This window comes from Planococcus citri, chromosome 4 (genome assembly GCF_950023065.1).
Source record: "Planococcus citri chromosome 4, ihPlaCitr1.1, whole genome shotgun sequence".
Classification (NCBI taxonomy): Eukaryota; Metazoa; Arthropoda; class Insecta; order Hemiptera; family Pseudococcidae; genus Planococcus; species Planococcus citri.
In genome coordinates, this window is record NC_088680.1 from 67585693 (window position 1) to 67612048 (window position 26356).

General features: G+C 32.3%; 5 protein-coding genes across 8 annotated transcripts in view; 4 read left to right on the top strand and 1 right to left on the bottom strand.

Annotated features, from left to right (window-relative positions):
- The window catches only part of Fkbp14 (peptidyl-prolyl cis-trans isomerase Fkb14), a 37792-nt gene extending 36105 nt beyond the window's left edge, over positions 1-1687 (top strand). Inside the window, exon 3 of the mRNA XM_065360000.1 lies at positions 616-1687. Coding sequence (XP_065216072.1) covers positions 616-911 — 296 coding nt within the window. The 3' untranslated portion in view covers positions 912-1687. The remainder of the gene's footprint in view (positions 1-615) is intronic.
- A 1194-nt stretch (positions 1688-2881) lies between these two features.
- LOC135845603 (uncharacterized) lies at positions 2882-4476 on the bottom strand. The gene is made up of 3 exons (XM_065364274.1): positions 3871-4476; positions 3576-3781; positions 2882-3196 (listed from the first exon to the last, which is right to left on the bottom strand). The coding sequence occupies exons 1-3, from the start codon at positions 4153-4155 to the stop codon at positions 3133-3135; spliced, it is 555 nt and encodes a 184-aa protein (XP_065220346.1). The 5' UTR covers positions 4156-4476; the 3' UTR covers positions 2882-3132.
- A 168-nt stretch (positions 4477-4644) lies between these two features.
- On the top strand, positions 4645-5849 carry LOC135845600 (protein C3orf33 homolog). Its single transcript, XM_065364268.1, has 5 exons — positions 4645-4851; positions 4935-4994; positions 5076-5168; positions 5287-5499; positions 5584-5849. The coding sequence occupies exons 1-5, from the start codon at positions 4789-4791 to the stop codon at positions 5839-5841; spliced, it is 687 nt and encodes a 228-aa protein (XP_065220340.1). The 5' UTR covers positions 4645-4788; the 3' UTR covers positions 5842-5849.
- A 556-nt stretch (positions 5850-6405) lies between these two features.
- The window catches only part of LOC135845602 (transmembrane protein 134), a 49007-nt gene continuing 29056 nt past the window's right edge, over positions 6406-26356 (top strand). For 2 of the 4 annotated variants that reach the window (XR_010558779.1, XR_010558778.1), the window contains exons 1-2: positions 6483-6904; positions 6971-7124. Coding sequence is in view for 2 of the 4 variants with exons in the window: in XM_065364273.1 (XP_065220345.1) it covers positions 6674-6904; positions 6971-7124; positions 7235-7413 (564 nt within the window). In the remaining 2 variants the exon portion in view is untranslated. Of the gene's footprint in view, positions 6905-6970; positions 7125-7234; positions 9830-26356 lie in introns of those variants that run through there. The other 2 variants (XM_065364273.1, XM_065364272.1) reach the window with 2 other exon arrangements.
- LOC135844963 (uncharacterized) lies at positions 14736-16338 on the top strand. Its single transcript, XM_065363375.1, has 6 exons — positions 14736-14925; positions 15016-15156; positions 15260-15378; positions 15453-15713; positions 15820-16062; positions 16146-16338. The coding sequence occupies exons 1-6, from the start codon at positions 14835-14837 to the stop codon at positions 16257-16259; spliced, it is 969 nt and encodes a 322-aa protein (XP_065219447.1). The 5' UTR covers positions 14736-14834; the 3' UTR covers positions 16260-16338.

A 26356-nucleotide genomic window follows, 5' to 3' on the forward strand; every position in this document is an offset into this window, starting at 1 on the left:
AAATCTCACGTTTTTGCTTAAAATTTCAAAAAGTCTTAGTTTTCTCCAAAAGTACCCCAAATCTTGCTATTTTGTCAAAAATTGACAAAACGTGCCAAAAATTCCCAAAAATTCTCACTTTTTTGGAAAAAAAAAATTAAAAAGTTACGAAATAAGTACTTCAACTTTTTTGTCAAAAATTGCAATCACGTCAATTTTTTTTCGTAATTTCCAAAAACTAATTTTTCACTTATATTGTTAATGTCTCGATCGAGTTTTTTTTTTTTTAATTTTAGCATTAAAATGTTTTGCTTGCGTTTTTTCTTTTTGGTAACTTTTTCAAGCTTTTTTGGTTACTGAAATCATTTTTTTTTTTTTTTTTTTTGAAAAAAGTTGATTACAAGCCCTGTATAGTTGAACTAGCTTCAATTCTGTCTTCTGTTATTTGATGTATCCCGATATATGGTTTTTATGGTTAGGTACCTACTCGTTACTCGTTAGCAAGCATATGTTAGTTACTCGTATGTTATGTGTTCTGTAATTCAATTCGTTTAATACGCTCCTGTGACCTATTCTAATAAAACGAACCCTTTCGACTTGCAAAAAATTAACTCTTTGATGTTACCTATTTCGCAGGTGCCACTTTACTATTCGACGTCGAACTGATCATGGTCGGAGATCACGCTCCAACCACGAATGTATTCAAAGAAATCGACATGAACGCCGACAAGCAATTATCTCGCGAAGAAGTCAGCGAATATCTGAAGAAACAAATGTCCGCTGCCGAAGGTACCGAAGGAGGCGAAGACATCAAGACAATGTTAGCCGAACACGATAAACTAGTCGAAGAGATATTCCAGCACGAAGATAAAGATAAAAATGGATTCATCAGTCACGACGAATTCTCCGGACCGAAACACGACGAATTATAGAATCGAAAATAGGTACATTATTATAACGCTGTGAAAATGGAAAAATATCCCAGTAGTCGTGCTCGTGGTGTCGTTTTATTTTGAAAATTATTTTCTAATTTCGTGAAAAATATACATATACGACTGATAAAATTAAAAAAGTTTTTATTCTCGTTACCAATCGAGCATTTTTTTTTCTTGTAAAAATGGTAATTTTTTTGTACGGTGGGTTTTGAGAAATTTTTTTACGTAGGGGGAATTACCATAAATAAATGAATGAGGCGAAAGAGTTATAATTTCTACTTTCTTTTTTTCTTTATGTGTTGTATTTTTTTTTTTTTTTTTTTTTTTTAATGATTATCTGTATTAATAAATCTCGTGTATATTATGCGGAATAGTTGTAGGTAAATTTATATTCTGATAATTTCATAATATACAACCAGTTACTTCTGTTTTCATGATCTACAATTTTCAACTCTTCTTATGTGATCGCGTGTATTACTTTACTTCCGTAGATTTTTGTACTTAATTTTTTCCATTCGAAAAGTTATTCTCGTTGAAGCTCATCTTTGTTTATGGGTTTTTTAAGTTGACGGAGTTCGTCTTATTTTTCTACAAATTCGAATTACAATGATAAAGATAATTAAGTACAAATATTGTTATTTGAATTTATTCTTATACTTTGTTGTTTGCTTAAACTGTGTTTTAGATTAATTTATATTTTATATTGGCATTTGTATTGTTTGTACGAAGCATTTTTATTTTTACTGATTACAGTATAAATGTTTTGATTTTGGTGTCGTTTGTTTTTTTTTTATGGTGAGATTCTAATTATTTAAAAACGGTGACTTAATCCTTATGACTTGAGGAAGGTTTCTTGTGATGAGAAATACTGAAATTGAATCATCATTAGGCGATCAAATTGGAGAGTTTACTTGAATTTTATTGAATTTCTTCGAGATATAAAATAAATAATCTAATTTCTGCAGAATTGATTCAATTTTTAATTTTTTCACAGTTCATCAAATTTCTTCATATTTTTTTTTTTTTAAATTAGTTGAGTTTTTATTTTTTTAAAAATAATTTACCAAGTTTTTTTAGAATTTGAATTCATTGAATATCTTCAAAATTCATTAAATTTCATTAGAACTTCTCAAATTTCTCAGACTTTAAATAAAATTTCAAAATTCAACAAGTTTCTTCAAATTTCATCAACTTTTATCAAATTAATTTCAGCAATTTTCTTCAAAATCTATAATATTTTCAAAAATTATCAAATTTCTTCAGAGTTTGTCAAATTTTTTCGGTCAAACCTGACCTGAAATTATTGAATGTCTTGAGAGTTTGAATAGAAATTCTCCACAATTCAAAGTTTATGGAGTTTCTTCAAAATTTATCTTTCTGGAGAAAAATTCATCGAATTTTCTTCATTAAAAAATCATCAAATTTCTTCCAAATTGATAAAAACATTTTTTCAGGAGCCATCAGATTTTTTTATGCAAAATTCATAAAAATTGTGCAGAAAAAATTCTTCAACTTTATTCAAAATATGAAACTGAATTCGCTGATTTTCTTCAGAAAAAAAAAATGTGAATTTGGAGATTTGTAAATTTCATGCTTTTAGAATTTATTGAAAAAAAATCTTCAAAATTCATAAAAATTTTTAAAAATCCATCAAAATTGCTCAAAATTTATCGTTTTTTGGAAATTTTTTGACTTCGTTCAAAGTTTGGAAATAAATGAGATTTTTTCCAAAATATGTCAATGTTTAAAATTCGGTGAATTTTTTCAACAATTCTTCAAGTTTTGTCAAAATTTAAAATTTATTAACCTGTTTTCTAAAACTGTTACATCTTTTCAAAATCAATCAAATTCAAATTCTCACAATCCGTCGAGTTTTTTCAAAATTTGAAATTCATTGAACTTTATAAAATTTTTCATTTCAAAATTTACCTATTTTTTCCTCTTTATCGAATTTCTTCAAAAAATAATGGAATTTTTATGTATAGTTTATTCTCACTGTCCTTTCAACAACCAACATACAAATAAAATGTGTGATATAAAAAAAAATGTTGATGCAAAAATTAAAAAAATAAGTACAAAAAATAAATTACAATAAAAACAAGTGATCTAGGAATCAATAATTATTAAAAATAGGTGTCATTTATAACATAAAATAATCCATTATTTGTTCGAAACCGGGCTCCGCTGGGCTTAAAATACTGCAGAATAAAAGATTCAATCAGATGAAAGTATTATGTAGCGTTTTTCGCGTTTCTGCACAATTACGTTTCGGAGATGGTTGCCTGAAAAAACCATCGTAAATAAAATAACGAACTTTTAGGCCTAATTTAATAATGATTGAAAAATTCAGTGACTGGGAAAATAACAGAGATACTGTCTTTTTTTAGTGTCTTCGAACACTAATCAATTTTAGTTTTAGAGCATCAGTTTCATCGAGTTGGGTTCGGACATCATTCGTGAGTTTTTTCGAAATTGAACCAGAAACCAATAAAAACGAAACTGAAACTCAGAAATCAAGATGGCAAGTGTTTGAAGACGTTTGAATGTTTTTCTAAACAAGAACACTGGACTAGGGACTAGGAGTCTTACTCTATTTTACTTTTTTAATCCCAGTAACTGAATCAGTTCATGTGTATTCATCTACCATAAAAATATACCAACCATCCAACGTTTGTAACGGGAGTGCCTTGCACTTCATCGGCAAACTCTCTCCGCCAGTGGAAACTCGGTGGAGGTGTTTCGATTGAAAAAGGACTATATAATTTGGTCGGCGTTCGTCCAAGCATATGTCGTATGTGACGATTAGGAGTAATACAATTTGGCGTTTTGTTTCCAGTCTGATGATTTTTTAATCCTGCTTGAATATCCTGAAAATTGCAATACGAAAATGAGTTTAGGATACGAAAAAGATCGTCACTGGAGAATGAGAAGTAATCTGCTGTGTGTTTTGGGTTACCGTTTTCAGTGTCTGCATTTTATTCTGAATCTCTTGGAATAAATTTCTTCGACGATCTTTTTTATTCTTTTGATGTCTACTTCGTTTATGAATCTTGAACGATTTATTATTCTGGAGTGGTTTCTTACTCGAGAGAACTAATACTCCATTACTGACAGGAGTTGACGGTTTGGGCAAGTTCTCGTTGTTTTCACTTTCTGAAATATCGGCGTCTTCTTTCAAAGGAGTATACGAGTCACTTTTCAATTTCAAGTTGCTGAATTTCTGCGTTAGGAACTTGTTCATTTTGATAGTCGATTTCAAGGGCTTCTTTCACATAACCTTCGGAGCTGGAATTGAAGACGAGTACTTGGCGTTTGTGTTCGATTTTTAGCAATTCATAATATTATTTTCGAGTGGAAGTTAGTCGACGGTTGGCCCAATGAATGTTGCTATCACGAAAGATACGAAATCGCGAACTTACTCGGTCACTTGAATACGTTCGAAACAACTGTGATATCGTGGATTATACTGAAATTACTCGATATTTCGTTTTAATTAATTAAAAATCGATTATTAATTAAAAAACCACTGTTAATTTTCGGTTTTCTTGGGTGTTTGAAAAAAATAAACGGTTTTTTTCCGTTATCGTTTTTGAAATTTTTTTGGCTTTGGAGAACTGCGAAAACAGCCAGCATCGGTGTTTTTTACTCCTTTGGTGTAATTTAGACGCTGAGTTTTTATTTTGCTCCGCGGTACGGTTTTTAGACGTTTAACTCTTCAACCTTATCGTCCTTATCGCTCAAATTTCAAATTTTTTTTCAAAATAATTCAAAGTTCAAAGTTTGAAGTTTAAAATTAAGTGCAAGATCCTGCTCAAGAAAGCTCCTACTCTAAAGATTGAGAATATTGAAGCTATGGATTGACTATTGAAAGAAGATGCGTACGAATTGGTTCGATCAGTTATCATTGACCATTGACGAAAATAAAAGACAAGTTCAAGTTCGTATCCTCTAAATAATAATTTAATAATGAATTTTTTACTATCATCTGCTTTACTTTACTCATTTATATTTTCATTACAGTGGGGACTCTACGCAGTCGCTGGCTCCGGCTTGTTGTATGCTTTGAAAAGCGTTCGTCCAGTACGTAAATTACATTACGTACTTAAAAATACTTAACGAATAACTCGATGAATTTGGCTAAATTTACATACCCAATTTCAGTTCAAGAAATTTCACAACGCTCGCGATATCCCGAAAACTTTCATCAACAGGCGTATAAAATTAAATGGAAACGTAACTGCCATCGATCATGATGTAAGTGTTAGTCGATGAAAAAGGTAAATCATTTAACCTTACGATCGTTTTAAAAATACCGAAATTACCTCATTTGAATTCAATATCAAATATTAATCCGTGTTCTCATTTTTTTCAGTATGACTCTACGATACTTCGTGTTAATCATAATCCAATATTCTTGTCAAGATTTCGAAGAAAAAGTGTACCTGGAATCGCCGTTCATATTTCAGGCATAAATATAACGTCAAATGGGCTAGTCTGGTTGGAACATACAGTATTAGAGAAATGTATTCATTTTACTCTTTTGAAAAAGCAAGATAATCGAGTTAGCTGTATTGTTGATTTAAATGTACGTGTGTAGATTAATTTTGATTAGTTTGAGTACTGCGTTTGATCTCAACTTAATTCGATGTCGACGTTTGACTGATTACAGAGGATTAATATTGCCGAAGAGTTATTGAAAATTGGATTTGCTACCGTCGATGTTATGGATTTTGATTTAGAAAAAGACAAGCTGTATGCAAAATATTATAGACGGTTGATCGCGTTGGAAGAAAAAGCTGAGAGGAAAAGCGTTGGGATTTGGGATGATTCGAGTAGAGACAAAGAGCGTTCTTCATTTAGTTCTTCACCTAAGCGTCATAAACTGTTGAAATTTCTCTATAAACTATATTATCGAATTAAAAACTAAAATTATTATGTGAGGAGTGATTTATTCGTTTATTTTGTTCGTCGTCATTTATGCAATTCAGCAACGATGGCATCTGAAAAATGATTGTATTGACATTGAGGCTGGAGCTGAATTTGGGCTGATTCCTCGTAGGAAAATCGTGTTGTATTTCATTTTCAGTGATCTTGTTAATTTATTTCGTCATTTCGTCAATACTTTTGGATGGATAGTTGTACATTCGATTCTATCTGAAATTAATTCGTAATTTTTTCATGTTTTGCTTTGCTCTGGAGTCTCGATTTATTAAATCATTTTGTCCTGTTAATTGTATGTAGTGTATTTAAGAGTAAAAGAACACTGAGAAATTGCTCTTATTCTTCTATTCCTTCTTTTAGTCCCTTCTTCCTTAGTCGTGGATAAAATAAAAATTTGAAAAACAGTCTCCGAAGAAAAGACACCTCATCACAAAAAAAAGTTCTCAAAATGTGCAAAATAGTAAAACGACAACTTGAATTTTCATGAGGAGGTCTTAACACAGATGAAATAAACAGAACGAATTTGCTCATACTTTCACTCATTCGCACATTCAAAAACACACAATATTCAAGGTCGTTCGTTCACTCTCCTTTGATTCGTTCGCGAATCGGAAATGAACTAGTAAATAAATTTAGTTCGTAGAAAAAAAGAAAAACAATACAACAGGAAAGAAAACACAGTGACTAAGTGCGTAAATTTTAATTAAATAAAAGTTCTATCAATTAATCCAGTTAATAAATGCTTCGAGTGTTTTATTAGTGAGCTTTTCGAGTTGTTGTACCGGATCTTGGGCTGCGCTATGAATTAATAGGACAAGATGGCTAACGTGTTTGGAGGAAAATCTGGTAAGAGATTTTCAATAGACGATGCGTTCGAAGAAGAAAGCGAATCGGTAACCACTGTAAATATATATGGCTCGACCACCGAAAGATCTCCTTTAAAACCAAAATCAAAACATAAAACAATGAATAACGATGCGGTGGTGGACGTCGATCAAAACGCACCGTTGGAGGGATTCAATAACAGCACCACTAAACACAACGAAGACGTAAGTTGAGCACCGAATTGGTCGTCACACATTCGGCCAAGATATTAATATTTTATTTCTGCGTAGACTTTATCTCGAGATAGCGATTCGTTCATGCACGATGGAAGCGGAGTATATTCAAATTTCTTCGATCGTTCGCAATGGTGCTGTTATCATCCTAAAGTGAAAGATAATTGGAAGACTGTACTGGCAGCTGTAGTGTTATTAATCGTTGGCACAGGTATATACCTATTCTTGTGTGAAGTATCATTAAAATCACTAGTATTTTTTGTGACATATTACGTATGGTGTTATTGAACCGCTTTAACATTCGCTGATCTTGTTTTACAGGTCTGTTACTAATTGGTTTAATATTCGTTATATCGCCGGATCCGAACTTACAAGGAATCGTATTTATTATAGCTGGTTTAATATGTTTTATACCTGGTTCCTATCACGTTGTGTATATTTATTTCGCTGTAATCGGCAAAGATGGTTACGATTTCTACCACCTGCCTTTGTTCAATTGAGGGAAACCTTTAAACCGTGTAGTAGATAATTTCTCCCAACAACATTGGCCATTCGATTCGTCGTGTCTAACTTGACCGCGGACGGCGAACGTCTTCCAAGGTTCATTTTCTCCGAGTCTCGTTTATTGTTGAAACAACACACACTCGTGAAATATGAATTATTACATTACAATCGTGTATAGTTTGTCTACAGAATTGATTTGACTGATTCAATCAAATATTAAATTTCGATACGTAAATTACCTACCATTTAGGATTTCGAATCGCTGTAAAAAGTTCCCTAATAAGTTTACTGTGTTGTATATCTTCTTTTTTTTCCCCTTTCTTTTTTTTTTTCGTTCATTTTGCAAATGATTTAGTTATGTTTATGTTTTATTCTTGTAAGTTATCGCATTATTTATGTTAATTTTATTCGGAAGATATAACTTTCCATAAAATGTGATTCGAATTTTGCACTCATGTTCACCTAATGAATTTATTGTTTCGTCGTCCAAATCCTACAAGCTCGCTTTCGTCTTCGTAATTATTTCGCGCAACAGTTGGACATGAATTTATGCAGCTAAAAAAAATTAATCACGTTATTTTTTTTCTTTGAAAAAGTGAACGAATATTCGGCTTAGTGAATCGGTTCGTTGTTAAATTACTATTTTAATTTACAAATTTGTAAATTTAGTCGTCCGACGAACGGAACAAATGTCAAAATTATGTTCACAGAATACTCTTCGAGTTAAACGAACTGATATCGAACAATGACCCCAAAATAACCACACGCATTCCGTTGGTATCTATTTCTGTATGTTTGATCGCGATCGTACTCTTACGATGCGAGCTTTTACAGCGATATTTTAATTTTATAGACTGATTATCTTTATGTAATATTTCGATTGGCTGGTACTGCAAATATTTACAAATCATAATAGATTTTTAACTCTCGAACGATCTTCAATCGTTGAAAAAAAATCGGTGCAATATTTAAAGAATATAAATTTAAAATTCGGAGAAAAATTCTCTCTTTATTTTTCGTGTGCTAAAAAATATGTATCTTTATCTATAGGTACTTTTACTTTTATATTAACGATTGTTTCTACTTTTCTATTTTTTATTGAGAAAAAAAAATGGCGACTTTGTCAACATTCTAAGTAATGTTTTGTGTGCCAATTTACTGCTAACCAAAGCTTGTAATTTTTTGCCCCCCTTCCCCTTTAGATAATTTTATCTAAGATGTATTGTAATCGCTTTCGAATAATTTCAGCAGCTGAGATCGAGTCTCTACCTATTCGAAAGTGTCCATTAGCTATATTTTTGGGAATATTTCCCTTTGGACGATAAATTTTGACTGGATAACGGTGAATTGACTTCAGTGGTCTCTAATTTTGGGTGATCGATTTTGAAAATTTTGATTCTAAGTACAGTTTTTGAGAAAATTGTTAATTGTTGAACGGAACCGGTTTCAAAATGTCAGATTTATTGAAATTAGAATCTCTTTATGAAAAAATATCGATAATTGGTGATTCTGTAGAATGAATTTGTATTTTATTATTTCGAACGTCGCATTAGTCATGTTTTGTACTTTGTGTTTGTGAATCTAATTATTTTACTTCAAGGAAACGTTGTCACGTCGAATAATGACTCAACTTGGAAAATTATTTGTTCGATAATTTATAACTCGTGTATCAAAGAACAAGAATTTCAGTTCAGGTGGGATTTTATCATTTCTGTTTTGAAAATTGAGAGAAAAAAAACAACTAAATCCGATTACCTATTTCACCAATAATAAATTTATTTATTGTACATAATATTTATAAACTTTATGAAAAACGTTGCCAATATTCTTACAGCTTAATTTTTATACATTTTTTCCAATAATCTATTATCTACATCTACCGTCCAATTTTCATTAACCATATAACGACATACAGACAAATGAACTGTACGATTTTCAAGGTTGAAAGCGTCTCATCGACCGCTATTCTGTGATTTATATTTTGAGAAAAAAATGTTTCTTCTATAATGCTCTCTAATTTAAAGATATAAACGAATTACGAGTAACACTTTTGAAAATTTGCTAATCACACGGTTAAATTTGTCCCAACCCAATTTACTAAAGCAAAGCAACCTTGGTCCTTGGTGCGCTAATTATAAAAAAAAAATCATCACTTCCAAAGATGTTTTAATTAATCATCGAACAGCTTTACTTTACGTTTTATAAAAGTTACATTACATTTGTACTTAGTCATTTTACTCTGTGTTACTTTTGTTTTTATTATTTTACGAGGAATCTTTTACAGTTTGTGATATGTAATTTGATTTTTAACGCTATGGAATACTATTTATACATCATCTTTAATGCGTAATGATACCTTTATGGATTGTGCTGTACTTTTAAAAACAAGATTAAACGAAAGTAAAAATTCGATTTTTTTCCTTCATTTTTTGCAAATCGTATTCAACAATTATTCAACTACTAAGGTGTAGTTCTGAATACATATCTACATTTTCATCTCGTCAGATGGTGACTTAGTTTCATTAGTATACATAAGTATTTCAATTCTTTTTTTTGGAGGGGGAGGGAAGAATACTTGAAACCTCCAGAGAACTGTGGAATTTATGGATTAAAATTCAATGCGAAAAAATTGATTTTTGAATCGAAAATTTTAGAAAATTCTCTAAAATGTTCGGTCCTTCTTTTCGTTTTTTTTTTTTTTTTTTTTTTATAATCGCATGTCGCGTTACGGATAATTTTTTTCTCAACTTTTCATTTTTTGCCACTTTTGAAAAACAACGTTGGCTTTATGGAGAATCATTACCGCTAAGACGGTTTTCCAAATTCCAATTTCTATTTTCCTATGTTTTTAGTTTATGCCATCAAAAATCACATATTAATCTGTATAATTCAAAAACTAAGCCTGCTAAAGAAAAACTAATGACATTGATCTGATAGGAAATTTTATCCTCTACAATTTTCTTCAACGTCATTTTTCTCTAGGGTGCACCATTCGCCGGAAAAATCAACTTTTATGTCAAAAAACGTGAATTTAAATAAAATGAAAAAAATTTAAAATTATTTCAGCAGTCAATTTCAGCTATTTTTAACATGATTCCCATAATTTGAAGAAATAGATATAAATGATCTTTTTAAAAAAAAAAACGCTTCAAATTTTTTTTTTATTTACAAAAACGCCAGACCCTGGGGGGGGGGGTGCTACCAAAATCAAATTTTGTAAAAATGAAGAAAATCGAGTGATATGTCGAAACCTAGATTTTTTGGGTTGAGAAACACGAATCTGAGGGCCTTTTTGGCCCTCAAATCCCGTGTGGAGGTGCTACCAAAATCAAATTTTGTAAAAATGAAAAAAATCGAGTGATATGTCAAAATCTAGGTTTTTTGGGTCGAGAAACACGAATCTGAGGTCCTTTTTGGCCCTCAAGCCCCTTGGGGAGGTGCTACCAAAATCAAATTTTGTAATCATGAAAAAAAATCGAGTGATATTTCAAAATCTAGGTTTTTTGGGTCGAGAAACACGAATCTGAGGTCCTTTTTGGCCCTCAAACCCCTTGGGGAGGTGCTACCAAAATCAAATTTTGTAAATATGAAAAAAAAATCGAGTGATATTTCAAAATGTAGGTTTTTTGGGTCGAGAAACACGAATCTGAGGTTTTTTCCCCTCAGACCCCTCGAGGGCCATTGAGGAGGTGCTAACGAAATCAAATTTTGTAAAAATGAAAAAAAAAACGAGTGATACGTCAAAATGTAGGTTTTTTGGTTTGAGAAAAAACGAAGTTGAAGTCCTTTTTTCACTCAGCCTTTATGGAAAGGTGCTACTGAATTTTTTTTTTTGTTGAAAAAATCAGAAAAATTCGTGTAGTGTATCAAAATCCAGGTTTTTTTGGCTGGGGGGTTTTATTTGTCAGTTTTTCAATCATTCGACCCGATATCGTTGGTTATTTTATATCATAACTAGAAAAATCACGCCTAGTCGCAAAGTAACTAACCGCACCCAAATTCTATACTTTCAAACACGCAATCTCGGTTTTGTAGTGAGTTGAATAAAAGACCTTATGCCTTATTCACTTACAATTACTTCGCGTTGATGTAGCTGAAATGTAGTCCCGTTTCAGGCGAGATATCTCAAGAATGGTAGCACCTCCCCAACGGCCCCCGAGGAGTCTGAGGGGAAAAAACACCTCAGATTCGTGTTTCTCAACCCAAAAAAACTGTATTTTGACATATCACTAGATTTTTTTCATTTTTACAAAATTTGATTTTGGTAGCACCTCCCCAAGGGGTTTGAGGGCCGAAAAGGACCTCGGATTCGTGTTTATCGACCCAAAAAACCTACATTTTGAAATATCACTCGATTTTTTTTCATTTTTACAAAATTTGATTTTGGTAGCATCTCCCCAAAGGGTTTGAGGGCCGAAAAGGACCTCAGATTCGTGTTTCTCGACCTAAAAAACCTACATTTTGACATATCACTTGATTTTTTTCAATTTTACAAAATTCAATTTTGGTAGCACCTCTCCAAGGGATCTGAGGGAGAAAAGAACCTCAGATTCGTGTTTCTCGACCTAAAAAACCTACATTTTGACACATCACTCGATTTTTTTCATTTTTACAAAATTTGATTTTGGTAGCACCTCCCCAAGGGGTTTGAGGGCCAAAAAGGACCTCAGATTCGTGTTTCTCGACCCAAAAAACCTACATTTTGACATATCACTCGATTTTTTTCATTTTTACAAAATTTGATTTTAGTAGCACCACCACCCCCCCCCCCCCCCATCCTTCCAGGGTCTGGCGTTTTTGTAACAAAAAAATTTTGAAGCTTTTTTTTTTTTTTTTTGAAAAGATCATTTATACCTATTTCTTCAAATTATGGGAATCATGTTAAAAATAGCTGAAATGGACTGCTGAAATGATTTTAAATTTTTAAAATTTTTTTTCAATTCACGTTTTTTGACATAAAAGTTTATTTTCCCGACGAATGGTGCATCCTAGAGAATAATGTCCATGAAGAAAATTGTAGAGGATAAAATTTCCTATCAGATCAATGTCATTAGTTTTTCTTTAGGAGGCTTAGTTCTTGAATTATATGTAATTTTTGATGGCGTAAACTGACTTTTGGGCACCCCTGTAGAGAACCATTACTCATAATACGATTTTGTTCAAATGCAGGAGTGGTTATTGAAAAACAACGTTAACAGGTGAAAAAATCATAACTCTTAATGTGGTTTTGATATTTTTTATTCAAATTTTGGATGTACATATTTCATATTGTTATTTGCTTTTACCTACGTCAAGCCCCTTGCCTTTCCTCTAAACTTACCCTGGGTTTCAAATGTCCTTATTTTCTTTCTCTATTTCATCAATTTAAATTTTTCAGTCAAAAGATATACTAATTGTTAAAATTAAACGGATTTTCAAAAAATAGTTTTCAAAATTTTTTTTTCAAAAAACCATATGACGTCATAAACTAAAAATTATTCTATGAAAGTTGCTTTTTATTTGAGTTTGTGTATGTTTTGAGCCATTAGAACCCTCCTCTCCCCCTCTCCCCTCAGTATGCAAATTTAGTTCCTCTTAAATTTTTTATGAAAAAATTCGTTTAAAAATTTAATCGTCTTTTTATTTATATTTTTTTCAAAATTGAATAAAACTCTAATTTTTTTGCAAAAATTGCAAAAGTGTTTCATTTTTTGACAAAGATGTGAAATAGCCCCACATTTTTGGCCAAAATTGCAAAAAATACTGATTTTATTGGTTTCAAATTAACGTAAATTCTTTTTTTTTCAAAATAATTGCATAAAACCAGTTTTTTTAAAATTGCAAAAAAGTTGTTAAAAAAGTGATATTTTTTGCAAAAATTGTAAAAAAAATTCTGTTTTTTGACATTTTTTGAAAAACGCCATTTTTTTGGTTGAACAGATAAAAAGACCTTTCTTTGTGCCAAAATTGCAAAAAAGTCCTATTTTTTTCAAAATTAACAAAAATTATGCTTTCTTCAGAATTTTTTATTTCTTGATATCAAAATTGAATGAATAAAAACTTGCTTTTTTCTTATGTAGGTAGAAATTGCAAAAATGTCCCACTTTTTGTCAAAAACGCAAAGAAAGTCTTATTTTTTTGCAAAAAAATAATTTTTTCAAAACTCAAAATAGCATAACTTGACAATTTTTTTTGTTAAAGTAGAAAACAAGTACTGTTTTTTGCCAAGAAAAAATTCCAAAAAGGCTCTTTTTGTCAAAATTGTCAAAAAAGCTATTTTGTGTGAATATTACGTTTTTCAAAATTGAATAAAAACCTTTTTTTTTGTGGTAGAAATTGCAAAAATTTCTTTTTTTTTTCGTCAAAGATGCAAAAACGGTTCCATTTCTTACTAGGATTGAAAAAAATACTAATTTTTTCCAAATTGAAAAAACCAGGTTTTTTGGTCAATGTTGAAAAATAGCTCAACTTTTCAAAAAACGATTTTCTGACGTAAGGTACCTGCTCTGATTTTTGAAAATTTTGAAAAATCCCTGTCGAGTTTCTGTCTATCTTTACTTTCTTTATCAAATCGAAACGAATGACGATATTTTTGGTTCTTTTTGTTCGTGTACTATTTTAAAAGCTCGTATTTTTCCCTTCACTTTTTAAAATAATAGAACAATAGGATATTGCTCTCTTATTTATCAAAATTCCGCCATAATAAAAACAACTTGAAAAGTTTTATCGAGCAATGTCAGTTGAATGGACACTGGCATTGAAATGAAGTTTCAGATTAAGCCTATCTTTTATTTTTGAACTACAAATAACATTGTAATGTGCTCATAGTAAGTGTCCTGTCCTGTCCCCCTGTGAATACTTATATGTACATGAATGAGACATACGTATATTTTGCTAGCGAGAAGTGTGTAACTAACTACCTAGGTACATGAGAATAGCATTATAGGTAACCGTATGCTTCATGTCAACTTGGAAATAGTTACGAGAATTTACCTTATTAAGTTATTAACTACATAGGTACGTCCAATTGGACATCTCATTTTAGAAATTCAAAAACAAAGTCCAAAGTATAGATATCGTATCCTGGTTTAGTTTATATAACGTTTATTTTACTAGACAGTTGTTATAATGTGACAATTGAAATGAAAAATATGTTTAATTAGGTACTTACTTTCCTTGAGCCGTTAAGTTTTGCCTCAATGTATTCGAATAGGCAAGTTATAGTGTAGGAATGTGTTCGGTTTCCAACTTATAAAAATGATTGTATCTTTCGAGAACCTCCATCCCTGTGACTGGATGACCAAACTTTTCATATTGTAATTATTAGTCTCAGTTTTTTTTTTTTTTTTTTTTTTTTTTTTTTTTATAATTATTTTTATTCAAATATTGAATAATTTTTATTATAATATTAACGTCGGTTCGGTTTGGTGTAAAAATTATGCTGAAATCAGCAAAACCATTATCTAGTGGTGTAGTTCGATATTTAACCCATTCGACCTATGCGATGAAAGAAGCATCAAATAATAAAAGTGAGTAGGTAATTTTTCGAGTATTCTTCTATTAAATTAAATTTGAAACGTTCGAGAGTGAAAATTTATTCTCCACTTGGAAATTTTCAGATCAAAAAGTGTTCACTTTCGATTTAAAATTTGCTATTAAACAATACGATTCAAATTACGAGCAAATAAAACCGTTGATGACGATAACCAACGATACGAGTAAATATACAGAATCTGTTATTGTATTTCCTGGATTTGAAGGTGAGAAAAAAAATAAAAATTGTCAAATTATAAATTAATTTAATTTTTTTCGATTTAAAACAATCAAGTAAGTATTTATCTGCCTATGGGATTTTTTTCGCAGGACGAATCGCTGGTGTAGAACCTTTGATAAAAAATTTAAAAAGGACTGTGCATTGTATGCAATATCCGTTCGAAAAATCCAAGAATAATATTTCTGAAATTACAGACTCTGTTTTAAATGTAAATACAAAGTTCTGAAATATTAATTATCGTAGATGGTGCTCATGCTTACGAAACAAAAATACTTATTTCAGGTTTTACAATCGAATGGTTTATTAGATAAAGAAAAAATAAACGTATTAGGTCATTCTTACGGTGGTATAATTGCCGTCGAATTAATCAGAAGACTCGAAAAAGAAGGTAAAAGAATCCGACTTTGTTTAACCGACAGTTCACCTTACGCGATGAAAATGATGACCAATCGATCTTTCGGCGATGTTCACCAGATCGACGAGTTCGAAAAGAAATTGATTCTGAATATAGCGAATTGCGTAGAATTTCGAGATAAAAATATGGTAAGCTGAGGAACGAACGGTGTAAAAAGCTATAAAGAGTATTATAAAATCAAAAATGTATGATATTTCATTCATGAATCGATCAATTAATTTATATTATTTGTAGCTGGAAGAACTATTGAAACCGTACGTACACTGGCAGGATAAAATGAACATCGCGATTCCACTGATTTCTGAAAAAACCAACTATAACGTCGATCATTTGAAAACAATCGCTGACAGTTCGCATAAAGTTCTACAAGCCATTCATTATTACAACGAATGCGATGTGAGACTAAACGCTGAAACTACTCTGATCCGATCTTCCATTCAAGTTTTACCTTTTCCGAACGATTTCAAACTTGCCAAAGTAATCACATGTGATATTCGGAACGACGAGTTCGTATTTTTTTCTCTTTTTTGATTATTTAATTTCATGTTTTATCTAATTAGATTTGCAAACAACCGGTTAGAGAATTTCGTACCGATGGCCATCACATGAATATGTTGAAATTTTCACGAACTGCTGATCTGATAAACGAAGCCTTTGATGGAAAAGTAGAATGAAACTGGTTATTGGACTCTCATTATCATGTAGTTCGTGTTCAATGTGAATTAATTCTGAATTAAAACTCTGAAGAATTTATCTTATTAATTATTTATTAGATTTTTCGAGGCTGTATTTTTCAGCAAGCGTAGTTAAGTTCCTCTAACTTTGCAAAAAACCGCTTGGTATGACCCCCCCCCCCTCCCCCAGGCATACTCAGTCCTTATTTAAACTTCGTTTTCTATTTTTTTTTGCTACTTACCATCTCGTAGAGTTGTTGCTAGGTTTTCATGAAATTAAAAATTTGACCTCTCCTCCCTCTGGGTTGGAAATCAAAGCCTCCAAGTTGAAAAAAAATAATTATTTGAAAAAAAAAATGTTGGCTTCTCCCCATTTTAGTTGGAAATTCTGCTCTTTTTAATTTTTTTTTTTTTTTTTTTGGTTTTTAGAACAATTCCTGTTGAAAAAGTTCCTAAGTAGGTACCTATGACGATTATTGATTATTTTATTAAAAACGCTCAAAATAAGTTTGGAAAATTTTTTAAACAAAAAACTCAAGTAGTGTAAAAATATTGTAAACCCCCTCCCCTCTCGAAAAAATATTAAAGTACCCCATGACACTGGAAAAGCGGGATATTTACGTCTCCTCCCCCCCAAATATTGACATGTAAAATATTGAGCCACCCCCCCCCCCCCACAATAAAAAAGTTGCAAGGTTTTTGAAAAATATCCGGTGCTGCTAAAGTCCTGGCTTTTCATTTTGAAAATTTGTTAGACACCTTGCTATTTTTTCCAATAGAGGTTCCATTTGGGGGAGGGGATAGCTTGTTTCTGGATATGGGGAGGTGTTTTCTTGAAAAGACTAGGGGGCTCCGCCCCCTGGCTGCTTCGCGGCCCAACCCCCGTACTCGTTCCTCGGGCTTTGCCCTCGGAACTCGCTCTTGGGGCCTGCGCCTCCAAACGCCCCCTCGAATACCTCAACATAGAATTTTAAAAAAATGTTCATCCTGAAAAAACTTTTCGCAAAAAAAATTCAAGAAGTATAGACCTATTCACGTTGACGTCACAAGGCGTACTGCAGGGTAGTATTCTCATAGCCCCTAAATTTCGTCCAACCACCGCATTAGCTGTTATTATATGATAAATACCTACGTAATTTCATTTTTTCTTTGAACTGAAGGGGTTTAGGAAAATTTTTGTCTAGATATAAATTAAAGAGGATAAAATTTCCCATCGATTTGTACATACATTTTTTTTTCAATTTCATTGAGAAATGGCGATTTTTACATTCTTTTTATGGACAAATTTTTTGGGGTGTCAACTTTGAATTGAAATTACGAAAAATTTCTAGTGGACGCATAGGTAGTTTAATAAACAAAAATGTTCAGAATTTTATCCGCTTTCGAATGGGTTTTTACCGAAAGTGCTAGCGTTTACCGTTTTGAACTTATTCAAGCTCAAAGTTGTAAAAATTTGTAACGCGCAGTGAAAATTCAACTTCAAACTAAAATTACACGCATTTTTGAGTGGACGCTTACGTATTTTAATAAATCAGAATGTTCAGAATTTTATCCTCTTCAAAATGATTTTTTACCCAAAGTTCTAGCATTTACCGTTCACAAGTTACTAAAGCTTTACTACTAACTTTACTAGTAATTCTACTTCATTGTGTTGTGATTTTCACCGCGCCTGGCTTCTTTGTACAACTTTGAGCTTAAGTAACTTTTGAGCGGTAAACGCTAGCACTTTCGGTCAGTAACCCTTCGAAACAGGATGAAATTCTGAACATTTTGGTTTATTAAACTACCAATGTGTCCACTCATAATTGTATTGTAATTTTAATTCAAAGTTGAATTTTTACTACGATGAACTACTTTTTACAACATTGAGCTTTAGAAACTTTTGAATGGTAAACGCTAGCGCTTTCGGTAAAGAACTATTCGAAAGCGGATGAAATTCTGAACATTTTTGTTTATTAAACTACCAACCTATGCGTCCGCTAGAAATTTTTCGTAATTTCAATTTAAAGTTGACACCCCAAAAAATTTGTCCATAAAAAGAATGTAAAAATCGTCATTTCTCAATGAAATTGGAAAAAAAATGTACCAATCGATGGGAAATTTTATCCTCTTTAATTTATATCTAGACAAAAATTTTCCTAAACCCCTTCAGTTCAAAGAAAAAATGAAATTACTGTATTTATCATATAATAACAGCTAATGCGGCGGTCTGACGAAATTTAGGGGGAAGGTATGCAATCGTGTATTTGGCTAAAACGTGAATAGGTCTATTCATTTCTGTTCCTAAAAATTACTTAAAAATCCCGTTTTTTTTGCATGAAAAAAAATAGACTAAAAAGTGTGTACTATTTTCAACGAAGATTGTGAAAAAGTATCATTTTTTGTCCAATAATTATGAAAAATTTGTGCTTTCCTCCAAAAATAGTCAGTTTTGCTTTTTCCTTAAAATTGTAAAAATGCTCTGTTGTTTGCAAGAAATTCTAAAGTTTTCATTTTTTCAAAAAAATTGTCTAAAAGTCTTCCCTATTGCTGAAAATTCTAACTTTTTCGCAGTTGAAAAGTCTCGATTTTCAACGTAAAATTGCCATAAGTTTCAAAGTGAAAAATCTCACTTTTTGGAAAAAAATTGCGAAAAGGTGTAGGACTGTAGGTACCTACTTAATTTCTTATTCTCAAAAATTGCTCATTTTTACTAAAATCATCTAATTTTTGCTTTAAATTTTTTTTCTTCAAAATTATCTAAAAGCTCAGCTTAGGTAAGAATTTGGCAGAAATAAATTGTCAAAATTCAGCTGTTTGCCAAAAATTGTAAAGAATCCTACATACCTCTTGCCCCTGCATGGATCGCAATTTTTAGAAAAAGCATGGCCTGAAATCCCCATAACCAAAATTTTGACTTCTCAGATTGATTTTACAATTTTTGAAGGTTTTTCAAAAATCCAAAATTGACCACTTTCGTTGATTTCTGCTCGTTTAAAAAATTAAGCGCACATATTCAGGTATTTGGTAAAAATTATGAAAATTAGTCCCAAAACTAATATCAACTCCCACGAACCAAAATTCCTCATTTTCGCTCATTCTGACGCCTCCAGTTTTCAGAAAAAGACACAAAAATCAACTTGAACAGCTAAAAATCAAGTTGCGGCCTGTTTTCAACCCAACCCCCATACTCGTTCCTCTGGCTTCGCCCACGAAACTCGCTCTTGACGCCCCCAAACCACCCGTCGATCTCTCTTTTCGCTCTCAGAACTCGCTTTTTCGAGGTTGACGCAAAGTCTCTCTCAGCTATTTGTAAAATGCAGCCAGTGGATACAAATTTTTCAAAAAGTTTACTTAGGTATGAAAAAGAAATTGTTTGCTAAGAATTTGCCATACATTTTTTTGCTGCAGTGTTACCAAGGGATAAATTTTTAATAATTATTGAGCTTTAGGAACGAAGCGATAATGTGATGTATTTCTTATTGCTAAGCATTTCAAGCATTTGCCATAAATTTTTTTGCTACAGTGTTACCAAATGATAAATTGTTTATAATTATTGAGCTTTTTTTAGCTTTAAATTGCTCCAGAAGCTCTCCTAATTGACATTTCAAACTTTTTGGATTTTTTCTGATGACCTGTTATCAAACCCTTTCCACATCTCAAATTTGAGTTTTCTAGCTATCATAGTTTCCCTAATCATTATTATCACCCAGGGTCACTCCACGTCAATTGGACCAAGAAGTGGTACATTTAATTATTTAAAGGGTAATTTAGAAAATATGAATCATTATTTTTGAATTATATTATTCCAGGAAGACTGAAGACAGAGTGTCTATTTGAATCACAATATTATACACGTATTTTAAACTTTGATCAAATCAAATCAAATCAAATTTATTATTGTAAGGTACCGCAAGCGGCATTTACATGGTCATTTACATCAATAGAGCCTACAGAGCAACTTTACAATGATTAACAATACAATAAAATGAAATGAATGATATAAACAAAACAAAACAAAATGAAATGAAATAATAAATAAAGTAATAAATATAAAAAATAAAATAATTCAATAGAGGGTTATAGTTTGCCCAGGAACTCATCTACACAATAAAATGCCTCCTTAATTAGCCATTTTTGAAGGAATTTTTTAAATAACTTAGTATTATGAACATCTCTGATTTGAGGAGGGAGACTATTAAAGATTTTGACTGCCATAGTATCTATTCCTTCCCTGTTGACTTTGGTCCTCATCTGATCTGCAAAGATTGAGTTTATCCCTCAGGTATTATAGTTATGGGTCAGTACTAAAGGCTGAATAATATTCTTTTTTATCATTATTGATACCTGCAGTATATATAGGGATGGTGTTGTAATAATTTTTTCATCAATGAAGGTTTGTTTACAGGATTGGGTGGGGGCTAAGTTGAACATTGTCCTAATTATTCTCTTTTGGATAAGGAATATCCTATCTAGAAGGGTTTTATTTCCTCCCCAGAATGCAAGTCCATATGACATATTAGATATTAGAGTAAAACAACCCATAGTAAACTACTTTTAGTGTAGCAATTGATGCTGTTTTTTTCAATTGATAGAGAAGGTAGTTGTAAGATGATAGTTTTTTTGTAAGCTTATCTACATGGCGAGTCCACTTCAAGTTAGTTTCTACAGTAATGCCCAAAAATTTTGCAGTTTCCCTGAATTCTGGTAAAGAGGAATTTCTAGGATTGTCCAAAGTGTGTTGTATGCCAGAGGTGAAGGGGACTACTACAGTTTTCTTTAGGTTCAGGGCCATTTTATTCATTTCAAACCATGAGGTGAGATCATTTAGTGCCTCTTTAAGGATAGAGAGTTGGTTATTTTTATCTACTTTCAGGAGAACAGTAGAATCATCTGCAAATAATGTTGAAGGGTAAGAGATACAATTGGGAAGATCGTTTTGTATGTTATAAAAAAGAATGGACCTAATATCGTTCCTTGGGGAACACCTTGTTTTGTTTCCAACTCATCTGAAAAAACAACTCCACTATCATCATTAATTTCAACTATTTGTAACCTATTGGCCAAGAAAGATTTAATCCATGAGAGTGCTACACCCCTAATGCCATACCTCTCCAGTTTACCAATAGACCCGTTCATGGTGAGATATTCGGTTTTAATAAGCGTACGGGTACAGCGTGAATTTAACTAATATTTCGTAGTCGAAGCGTTTTTTCTTTCGTTGTGTGAAGGTTCACCGGGTTCACCGGGACAACTTTTGCATAGAAAAACAATGCTTAGACACCCACTATAATTCACACAACACTCGTACGCGAACGGGTCTATTAGGATATCATGAACTATACGATCAAAAGCTTTAGATAAGTCACAAAAGAGGGCCATTATCTGCTCATGATTATTGATTGAATGCAATACTTGATGAATTACATTATAAATGGCATCCATAGTATTCATATGTTTTCTGAAACCATATTGAGATGAATTAAAAATGTTGTTTTTTTCAAAGAATTCTAGCAATCTAGAGTACATGAGTTTCTCAAATATTTTAGAAAATACAGGTGAAATAGAGATTGGACGGTAATTACTAGGATTAAGGGAATCTCCACTCTTAAATATTGGTTTTACAAGTGAGATTTTCAATTCCTGAGGAAATATTCCAGTCACAATGGAATCATTGAACAGTTGTGCCAGAGTTGCTGATATAAAAGGGGCAGATAATTTTACCATTGATGGATTAAGCCCATAATAGTCAGCAGAATATGAGTTTTTCATTTCCATCATAGTTTTGTACACCTCATATTCATCTGTTGGTCTAGCAAAGAAGGTCTCTTGAGAATTTCCCAATGAATAGAATGGGTGAGGGGAAGGGGTTTTAACCATCCCTGTAGGTTCTATAGAAGGTAAATTTACAAAGAAATTATTAAGAGTGTTTGCAATGTTTCTTGGTGAATTGATGATATTGTCATCTACTTTCAATTTATGGATGATTTGTTTTTTTGTTTTGGGTTTTATTAGACTCCATATAGCTTTATTGTAATTCCCTGACTTAATAATGTAGTCATGTGTAGCATTCTTTTTTGCACAGATGATGGCATTTCTATATTCCGTTTTTTTCTGCTTGCATTTTTCTTTCAAGTACCTGGAGTTGATTGATTTAGAGAAATCAAGAAGATATAGAAGATCGTTTTTTATTTTGAGGATATTTTGTTTGTCTTTAGAATTGAATATGAGCTTGGTTTGTGAGGGTTTAGAGATTTGGACAGGGAAGGAATTCCTATTCGCCAGTCCCCGATCCGTCAGAGGGCGCTAGTGTGGTCGTTGGTGATGAGACCATTCTAGGATTGTGCAGGTATCCTATGATGAGATCTGTATTAATATTGAATGGAAGCAAATTAATGCGTAACGTTGAAATTCGTTTTTCTCGGAACTGAAGGGGTTTAGGAAAATTTTTGTCAGAACATAAATTGAAGAGGACGAAATTTCCTATCGATTGGTATATTTTTCTTCGAGTTTCGTACAGAAATGGCGATTTTTTAAACATTTTTATGGACAGATTTTTTAAAATGTCAACTTTAAATTGAAATTACGGAAAATTTTCAGTGGACACATAGGTACTTTAATATACCAAAATGTTCAGAATTTCATCCCCTTTCAAATGGTTTTTTACCGAAAGCGCTAGCAGTTACCGTTCAAAAGTTTCCAAAGTTCAAAGCTTTGAACTTTCACAACTTTTGATCGAAAAGTGCTAGAGCTCTGGGGAAAAAACGAGGTTGTAGAGGAGAAAGAGTAGATCATTTTTCATGTTTCAAACACCTATGTGCTCGATCAAATTTTCGATTTATTAAAGTTCAAAGTTTCAAGGTTGAAATTTTTTTACATTTAAATTAAAATAAATCAAAATTTTGATCGAGCACATAGGTGTTTGAAGAATGAAAAATGATCTACTTTCATTCCTCTACAAGCTGGTTTTTAATTCAAATCTGTAGCATTAACCATTCAAAAATTATTCAAGAAAAACTAAGAAATTGGGCAAGATACCATAAGACAATCGAGTGGCTATCCTAGGATGGGGTAATTCACAACTTCTCCACCAGAGCGCGTATCTTTGGTGGGGACTTGCGAATAGCAGTCAGTGAAATGAGAAAAAAATCCACTAAAAGAACTAGGAAACAAAATTGCATCTGAGTTAAGAAATCCTGAGTTTCGGATTGCGTTAATAAAGCTATTTTTATTTTTTGAAGTGTACATACGTTTGCGAATTGAATCGGTTTTAGTTGGTAATGTTTCGGAGAAGACTTCAAGTAAAACTCCTTGATGATCAGAGATGTGTGTTTGACAATTTATTACTTTAAAACTGGTATTACTTTTACAGATGAAGTAATCAATACAACTTGAGGCTCTTGTTGGTTCCTTATTTGTTATTACCAGATCATAGCAGTTTAGGAGGTCAAGAAAACTGGTTGTTTGGGGGTGATTTTTTAATAGATTTATGTTGAAATCATCACCAATATAAATATTACTATCATCACGGAGCAATATAGATAACATTTTATCGAGCTGGTCTAAAAATACGGCAAAGTTTCCAGCTGGTGGACGGTATAGCGATACAACCTTAATTTTAAGACTATGAAATAATGCACAGGACAGTTCAATAGTTCCCTCAATAGACAATCCATTAATCTGAGTAAAACTGACAAATTCAGTATCAAGGCTATTTGACACCATTATACAGGTACCTCCACCTAATTTATCTGTTCTAGAATAGCTGTCCGCCACCACAAAATTATCAACAGACATCTGGTTAATTATGGTTGAATTGAGCCATATTTCATTTAGACATGCAATATCAATTTTCAGGTCTTTGAATGTTTGTTCTAACAACAAAGTTTTATTTTTTGCTGATTGTACATTTTGGCAAAATAGTCTTATAGGATGCCTAATTTCAGTTTGACCTTCAAACCTATCAGAGCAGGAAGGAAATGCTACCTCAATTGAGGAATTGTCCGATCCTATCGAAAATTTTGGGTTGGGTAGGTTGGATGTATAGGAAGTGAAAAATTGGGATTTTGTGGGACAAGATACGAGAGATTGGTTGGATAGGAAGGGGTTGTGTAAGAACTGTAACGTAGATCGGCACATGGTGCTATCCAAGATGGTATGGTAGTTGCATGATGTAGTGGAGGTGGTGGCATTTGAGTAAACATCGGATGTTGTGTCTGAACAGCAATAGGAGTAGGTGGTTGGTCATGTGGTTGAGTGGTACGAGTAGAATCACCTTTGTTAGATAGGTTATTAGTATGCTTAGTTCGTGTGTTAAGATCTATAGTACCTTCTATATTTGGGTTAAAACCAACACCATTATCATTAGATGCGGAAGCATGCAAATTATTAAGAAAAGTCTCATTATGATTAATACGTTTTTTACGAGGTTTACGGTATTTATTCACAACTATTTTATCTTTACTGATAATATCCAACGAGATAGGTTGTTTAGGATGGTGTGTTAAACGAGTATCATTACGATTAATACGTTTTAAATCAGGTGTACGGTACTTATTCACAGCCATGTTATCATAATAGATACCAGATAAAGAATTACGTTTTGTAACTAAATTTAGGCTACATAATGTATTACAAATATTTACACAAAGACTATTTTTACCCTGTCTATTGAGATGACGTCCTTGACGCACATAGTCGCTTGTTTTGGGTTTGTAGCATTTCCACTTGAGATGGTCAAGATTATTTGCTGAAATTGCACTTCTTATATGGGAGTTGACTTCGCGGATTTTCTTATCAAGGTCATCTCCGACCCTGGTGAATGGTATTTCATATCTTAACACGTTTGTTCGAGCTGACAAGCTGAGTAGGGCTTGTAAATGTTGATTAGCTTCGTCAATTGTTGGAGAGTTAGAGCCACCATAAACAACGACACAATCTTGGAATGTGAAATTGGCAGTAAGATCATCAATATCAGTAAAAAAATCGTTGATAGGGCAGCCAGGTTGAAAGTGAGCTTGAACTGAGGTTTTTTAGAATACCTTTTAAGCTTCTAACATGACTGTCACCAACCAAAAGGATCTGAGGATTTCTGGATGGTAGTTGTTTAATATCACTGTCAAGCTTGGGTTCATGCGGGGAAGTAACATTCAGTTTTGCGAGAAGTTGATTCGTATGCTCGGATAGTGTTGCTATGTCTTGTTTGAGTGTTTGTAAATCCGCATTGGTTAATTCTGTTGATAACTGATGCAAATATTTCATAATATCACGAAGCAACACATTACAACTTTCAAACCAGATCAAGAACCCTATAATTTTATGGCATCATTTTATGCGGAATTTTAAGGTAATTAGGTATCTTGTAATGAACAAATCAGTCATTGGCGTAGATATGAAGGCAGAAAGCAATCATTATCTGATTTTAAATGAATAGTTCACCTAATCAAATGTAAAAGGTGATTTTGATTTTTATATTGTGGTTTCGCAATCGCTATTTGAAAGCATTTCAAGTACAGTTAAGTGCTTTTTCAGCATCTTATAGGTAGCTGATAAGGTTTTGTTTTCTCAAATAAAATCGTAGGTATAGCATTGTTAAAACATCACAGAGGCAAATGATTGGATCTCATTAAATCTGATTAGATTATCCAATTCAATTTGACTCGATCAGATCCAATATTTACCCCTTCTCGGTAGCGTATTTCGATTCAAAGCATCATATCAGGTAGGTACGGTAGATCAGAATCGACCAAACTACGGTGAAAAAAGCCAGCAAAATAAAACACAACTTCACCGTAGTTTGGTCGATTCTGATCTACCGTACCTACCTGATATGATGCTTTGAATCGAAATACGCTACCGAGAAGGGGTAAATATTGGATCTGATCGAGTCAAATTGAATTGGATAATCTAATCAGATTTAATGAGATATCTACGCCAATGACTGATTTGTTCATTACAAGATACCTAATTACCTATACTACTGAAATTTTCTCAGCAAGAGATTCCAAATATGAGATTACGAAATGCTTTTGATAAAGTTCACTACTAATGACGAATACTTTAAATTTTAAAAAAGCATACTCTGGAAAATATCCAGATCTATTCGCACGACGAAATTA

Excerpts from the sequence above, each read along its gene's own strand:
- LOC135845603 (XM_065364274.1), bottom strand. The coding sequence starts at position 4,155 with ATGAACAAGTTCCTAACGCAGAAATTCAGCAACTTGAAATTGAAAAGT. Across the intron at positions 3,782-3,870 it reads AAATGCAGACACTGAAAACG|GATATTCAAGCAGGATTAAA; the intron begins GTAACCCAAAAC and ends TGCAATTTTCAG. Across the intron at positions 3,197-3,575 it reads CCCGTTACAAACGTTGGATG|GCAACCATCTCCGAAACGTA; the intron begins GTTGGTATATTT and ends TGGTTTTTTCAG.
- LOC135845600 (XM_065364268.1), top strand. The coding sequence starts at position 4,789 with ATGCGTACGAATTGGTTCGATCAGTTATCATTGACCATTGACGAAAAT. Across the intron at positions 4,852-4,934 it reads AAAATAAAAGACAAGTTCAA|TGGGGACTCTACGCAGTCGC; the intron begins GTTCGTATCCTC and ends TTTTCATTACAG. Across the intron at positions 5,169-5,286 it reads TAACTGCCATCGATCATGAT|TATGACTCTACGATACTTCG; the intron begins GTAAGTGTTAGT and ends CATTTTTTTCAG.
- LOC135844963 (XM_065363375.1), top strand. The coding sequence starts at position 14,835 with ATGCTGAAATCAGCAAAACCATTATCTAGTGGTGTAGTTCGATATTTA. Across the intron at positions 15,157-15,259 it reads TGTATTTCCTGGATTTGAAG|GACGAATCGCTGGTGTAGAA; the intron begins GTGAGAAAAAAA and ends TTTTTTTCGCAG. Across the intron at positions 16,063-16,145 it reads ACGATTTCAAACTTGCCAAA|ATTTGCAAACAACCGGTTAG; the intron begins GTAATCACATGT and ends TTATCTAATTAG.